The 5,209-nt window shown below is 42.0% G+C and overlaps 1 protein-coding gene and 1 long non-coding RNA gene across 4 annotated transcripts; one reads left to right on the top strand and one right to left on the bottom strand.

Annotated features, from left to right (window-relative positions):
• Positions 1-461: 461 nt before the first annotated feature.
• LOC134879782 (uncharacterized) lies at positions 462-1,562 on the top strand. The gene is made up of 3 exons (XR_010167871.1): positions 462-504; positions 736-910; positions 1,165-1,562. It is a non-coding gene; the product is annotated as an uncharacterized LOC134879782 (long non-coding RNA).
• Positions 1,563-1,577: 15 nt separating this feature from the next.
• LOC134879781 (uncharacterized) lies at positions 1,578-3,888 on the bottom strand. 3 transcript variants are annotated; one of them, XM_063906286.1, is made up of 3 exons: positions 3,498-3,888; positions 2,688-3,281; positions 1,578-2,563 (listed from the first exon to the last, which is right to left on the bottom strand). In XM_063906286.1, exons 1-3 carry the CDS (start codon positions 3,843-3,845, stop codon positions 2,156-2,158), a joined length of 1,350 nt encoding a protein of 449 aa, XP_063762356.1. In that variant the 5' UTR covers positions 3,846-3,888; the 3' UTR covers positions 1,578-2,155. The 3 variants fall into 3 exon arrangements, with proteins under 3 accessions (XP_063762356.1, XP_063762358.1, XP_063762357.1); XM_063906288.1 differs by having other exon boundaries at positions 1,578-1,810; XM_063906287.1 differs by having other exon boundaries at positions 1,578-3,281.
• Positions 3,889-5,209: the final 1,321 nt, after the last annotated feature.

Genomic DNA, 5,209 nt, shown 5'->3' with positions numbered 1-5,209 from the left:
ACAGCCAATCAAAAGGGATCGGGTCACGTGACATACCCCAGGCAAGTTACAGGCTGTAGTACAGTTTGGTGAACAGAAGAGGACGCTGTTCACAAGTGGTAGGGACACAAAACGGAAGCACAAAATAGTAACACAAATTACACAATGCTTAACCAGTGCAAATCAAGCAATAGACATACAGTATAGAGCTCCTGCAGATGATGTCATATATGCTGGTCACGTGACGAGATACGACAGGGGCAGCCATTTTGGCAGTCATCGCGGCAGTAAATTGACAGGCACTGGCAGACTGTCAAGGATGGTGGATAACTGCTGTGCACCAGGTTGCACAAATAGGCGTGGGAAAAAGAAAGGTGTATCGTATTATCGCATTCCTAAAGACGCGGAGAGGAGGGAGAAGTGGATTGGAGCGATTAAAAGAGCCAGGAGCCTTCAGAAAAAGACTGAAAGATGGGACCCCCCCGGCCGTTGGCTTTCGCTTATGCAGTGATCACTTCATATCAGGTGGGTGAAGGAATACAGTACAATGCTACAAAAAGTTTCTGGTCAGTTTAATTAAATTTAATTAGTTTAATTTAAGAAGTAGCACCCAGTTATTATAGCTAACGGACACTGTGATGTCCCTTTTTAACTCAACAAGTGTGGCTCTGGCGCAGCCTAGCCAGTTAGCAAGTTAGCTTGTAGCAAGCTAGTGGTAAACAAACCCGTGTTGAAATATTCCTTCTTATTTTGTAGGGAGAAAGAGTGATAATCCGTTGAGTCCGGATTTTATCCCCTCAATTTTCGATTACCTTCCATCTCCAGAGAAGAGGAGACATAAAACGAGACTGGAGGTTTTTAACAGAAGGCAGAAGGCTAAACTGCACAAAGTAGAGCAGGCAAAGATATCTGCAGAAGCCATCCGTCAAAGGTGGGTAGATCAAACTCCTGTCTGATTACATGTTGGGTCTACTTGTGATCGGTGTGTTATTCAGATTATTTTATTTCAAATAGTTAACTGCCGTGATATGGTTATAAACAATAACGTCACACCAGTCATTTAATGAAGGCTAATATCATATGATTTCCATTAAACATGTCAAACTGTAAACATGTAAACATGTCAAACTGCCATCAGTATTGTATGCATGAAAGCTTATTTTGCTGCTTCTGTGTTTTCATCAGGACATCAACTGATGCAGCCCCAGAAGACCATATCACAGAGCCTTTGAAGGAGCCCCCCATCACAGATCCGTTGGAAGACTCAGCCGATGATCCTGTCCAGCCTGAACCAGTAACACCACCATGCACCTCTGAAACCTGCTGTACCCGCATCCAGAGTCTTGAGCAAGAATGCCAAGCTCTAAGGGCTGAAAATGTGTTGTTAAGGGAAAAGATTAATAGGAAGACCCTGACAGAGATTAGTTTAAATAACAATGATAAAAAGGTGAATGTCCTCACTGGGCTGGCAACCTATGCATGTCTCATGACCATTTTTCAATATCTGGCTCCATTTCTCAAAGTTAAATCATCAATAACATGTTTTCAACAATACATGTTGACTTTGATGAAGCTTCGAATGAACTTAACGTGTGCAACAGAATTTACAGCTTCATTGACAGAAAGCTCCTTTGCAGAAAATGGGCACTTCATTTCTAAGACACCTGTACCACAGCAGCTACAGGACACATACCCATCAGGTGAGGCCCCGATAAATGGGTGCAGAGGTGAAATTCTAAATCCGGCTGGTCGCACCAGGACGTCTGTGTGTGATAGGCGATGCTGCATTTCGTAGTATTTTCTGGCCAGTTCTTCATTATTGCATCCCCATCTGAAGAAACAATGGAAATATGAGTTTTGGACAATAGTAATGCCACCCCACATTGCTACCTCCCTGCCCTTTACAAATGTTTAATGCTGTACTTGGTTTTACACTTCTTTTTAAAGAATAGCCTAGTACTTACTGCATTTACCCTCTCTGTTCATTCACCTCACACTAATTTTCTTGTACACCATATGTTGTACGTAAGTAAGTTAACACATACATAGAAGAGATTACACACTGCACACCCTATTTTAGTTTACAGGGAAATTCCAGCTGATTTCAACATGCAGTTGTAATGCTCACACACACTACCCTTGACTTGTCAGTACCTTCCTGAAGATGTGGCATATATCATCCCACATGATACAGCTGTATTGTAAGGTGTCTGCTGATGCACATGTCACAATGTTTCATACAATAAGTAATCAAATGCATATGCCCATTACTTTTGGGATGATGAACATCAGCTGACACCTTACAACAAGGCAGAAACTTTTGGGATGCTATTTGGAGTATGTTAGGATGTTCAACTGCATGTTGACATTGGCTGGAATTCTCTGCCCATGAATACCTGGTAGCCTCACTGCTGAAAACATGGGACTTTGGGTCACATATCTGTCTTATGAGAGACACGGCTGGCTTTCTGAGGTCTGTTCTTGTTGCTGCTCTGAAGGTAGATCCTGTCACCCTACCACTCCTTTGATCAAACCAAATTCTGGACTTGGACTGTGCTTGGGTCTCCTCCTCTACAATATCACTCTGAAAACATGGCAATCCAAACAGTTTCTCATTTACATTGCAAGATAGCGCACACACAGTACACGTGCACATAACATGGTAGATCTTAGATTTCAGTCATTAGTAAACAGAATATGTTATGTACCTGTTCTTCAGTGACAGTCAAGTCCTCAAATATTCCTTCTGCACGCTCTTGTAATTCAGCCAGGTTCAGGTCTCTTGCCTTCTTGTCATACAGACTGGTAAGGGGTTCAGGTAAATCTAGCTTGACAGCCTTGGGTACATAGGATGTGGCGTACCCGCGAACAACTGACAGGACTGCAGGTCTGCAGGACTTCCCATCTTGAGTCCGGCACTGTGAGAGATTTTGGTAGAACTGTGTTTGCTCAGCAGCAGTCAGGGGTGGGAAAGATGGGGGCGCAGAGGTACCCTTGGTGGAATTCCCCTTTTTATTTTGTTGAGTATGGTTGAATATGATGTCCTTGCCCTGCAGGTACTCCACATTCTTCGCAGCATCCTCACTGGGAGAGGCCCACTTGCATTTTTTGGATGTGCAGCTGATCTCCTCGTGCCTTGCGTTGTTTTTTCCCCACAGACTGAAGAGAACAGCTGACACATGAGAGCAGCTCTCCCCGAGTCCCGCTGTGCAGTTGCAGTGGGCTCCCAGCACAACACCGTCGTTCCTCACCACCACCCATGGCTTTAGTTGACTTTCATTAAGCCTTTGGGAGTGATTAACCTATATGAAATTCCAAAACAGATAAATAAAGGTAAAAAACGCCAGCCACTTTGGTTGAGTACGATCAAAAATACAAACTAGCAAGTTACAGATGCACTGCAGTAGCTATCCAAGCTAAAAAACATGCTAACGTGACACTTCCGTAGCTAGCCAAGCTAATAAACAAACAATGCTAACGTGACACTGCCTATCAAACTGGAATAATTTAATACTTACCCTTGCAGTGATGATGCCGAAGTTTTTGGATGTAAGACTCCACAGTTGAATGTTGTTTACGAAGCCGGACTGACACCATTTGTAAGCCTCCAAGCTTTTGTACGCTCTGAGGGAGTCTCCTGAGTACACTGATGGAAAGCTTACAAGATAGCTGTGGATGTCTGCGTAGCGCAAGTCGGGTACATCGTCTTCAGAGCAGGAGGTTATGCTCTTGAAAAGCACACCGGGTGAATTATATGGGTCGCTTATATTTAATCTCTCTAATTTTGTACTATAAAGCCGAATTTCACTTGAATTAAAATGAGAAGTATACTCGCTCGGTAAGAAAACACTGGCACCGGTGGTCATGTTGACTGCCAAAATGGTGGCTCCCAACCAAAAGTCACGTGACCGCAGGAGCTCTATACTGTAGTAAAATATAACTGGGGTTAAGGGTTATATACATTCAATAATAAAAAAGAAAGAATTCAGTTGTTGTAGTTTATATAATGAAGATTCTCCTAGGCTTTATGGTTGGGGTAGAGGTAGAATATAATAGTGTGAATGTATTGTTGCATTTCAATTTTAAAACGTTAATCATTAAAAATAAGTAATATTAATCTACAAATATCCATGGCATGAGGCTGGTCAGGATGACGGTATTACGTGACCTTTGACCTGACTTTCAGGATAAAGATCAACTGCATTTCCTCCAAGAAAACAGTTAAGAAAGGCAAGGACATGAAGCTAAACTTTCAGGTCTGACTCCCCAAGTGGCAACACTGAAATACTGGCATAGGATACAGAAACTCAGATTTACACTCATATAATGATAATGCTAACACTGTGAGGCGTCATCAGTAGCAGCATTAGCAGCTTATTTGGATGAAAATGTATGTTTTCTACACAGCAGATGCTTTTTCTAATCAGTTAAACATTCCCCAAATCTTTCACGAAAAAAAGCAAAAAGGTGTTATTCTATATACATCTAATTAAGAAACATAGCTGCGCTGTAGTAATCTGATTTTGAACAATTGATCACAAATTAATTACGTTTAATTTATTGTATAACTCTAGCTAAGCCTTATATTTCAGCTTTTGCACAACTGTATTTTGGTAGTTCTTCCCTTCATTTTCCATCTTATAGTATTTACATACACGGATTTACCTACTGTGGACAAACCCCACAGGAGCCTTTTGGGATGAAATGTCTTGCCTAAAACTGCATTGTTGAGCATGGAGGCGCAGTCTTCCTTCACTCACGTTAGTGGAGATTAAGCAAAGAGTCATTCCTTCTCTCTTTAGCCTTCATCCAGGCATATTTATTTTAGGAATATCAACACTGTAGTTTCAACTACATCCCTCGTGTCTCACGCATGGATCATCACAGGTGATTGAACAGACAGAACTTACGTGCGCCGTGTGGTGACGTCACACATTACGTACCATAATACATGGAGTAAGGGCGCATCACAAAGTCAAACTTAACACCCCCACTCGCCCTTTACACAATGGGTTACTTGAAAACAATACAAAATAAGGCTTCTGTTTTACCTTAACAACACATAACACACTGCACTTTCAAGTGCCAAACATATTCTGATCAAACCTCTTTAGCTTGGTAGCTGGCTTGGTCATCACATCAGCATTTTCTGTGTAGTCAAGTTTTGACTCACATGGGGTCTCTCTGGGCTTGCAATCCTGCATTTCAAATCGTTCTAGTATTTTGCCTA

Source organism: Eleginops maclovinus, chromosome 18 (genome assembly GCF_036324505.1).
Source record: "Eleginops maclovinus isolate JMC-PN-2008 ecotype Puerto Natales chromosome 18, JC_Emac_rtc_rv5, whole genome shotgun sequence".
NCBI lineage: Eukaryota > Metazoa > Chordata > Actinopteri > Perciformes > Eleginopidae > Eleginops > Eleginops maclovinus.
The sequence above is the reverse complement of the archived record's forward strand: the minus strand, read 5'-3'. Positions and strand labels throughout refer to the sequence as shown.

What these genes read in the sequence shown, in the direction of transcription:
- LOC134879781 (XM_063906286.1), bottom strand. Translation starts at nt 3,845, where the DNA reads ATGACCACCGGTGCCAGTGTTTTCTTACCGAGCGAGTATACTTCTCAT. An exon ending in TCGGCATCATCACTGCAAGG is followed by an intron (nt 3,282 to 3,497) that starts GTAAGTATTAAA and finishes AATTTCATATAG; the next exon opens with GTTAATCACTCCCAAAGGCT. An exon ending in TGACTGTCACTGAAGAACAG is followed by an intron (nt 2,564 to 2,687) that starts GTACATAACATA and finishes CCATGTTTTCAG; the next exon opens with AGTGATATTGTAGAGGAGGA.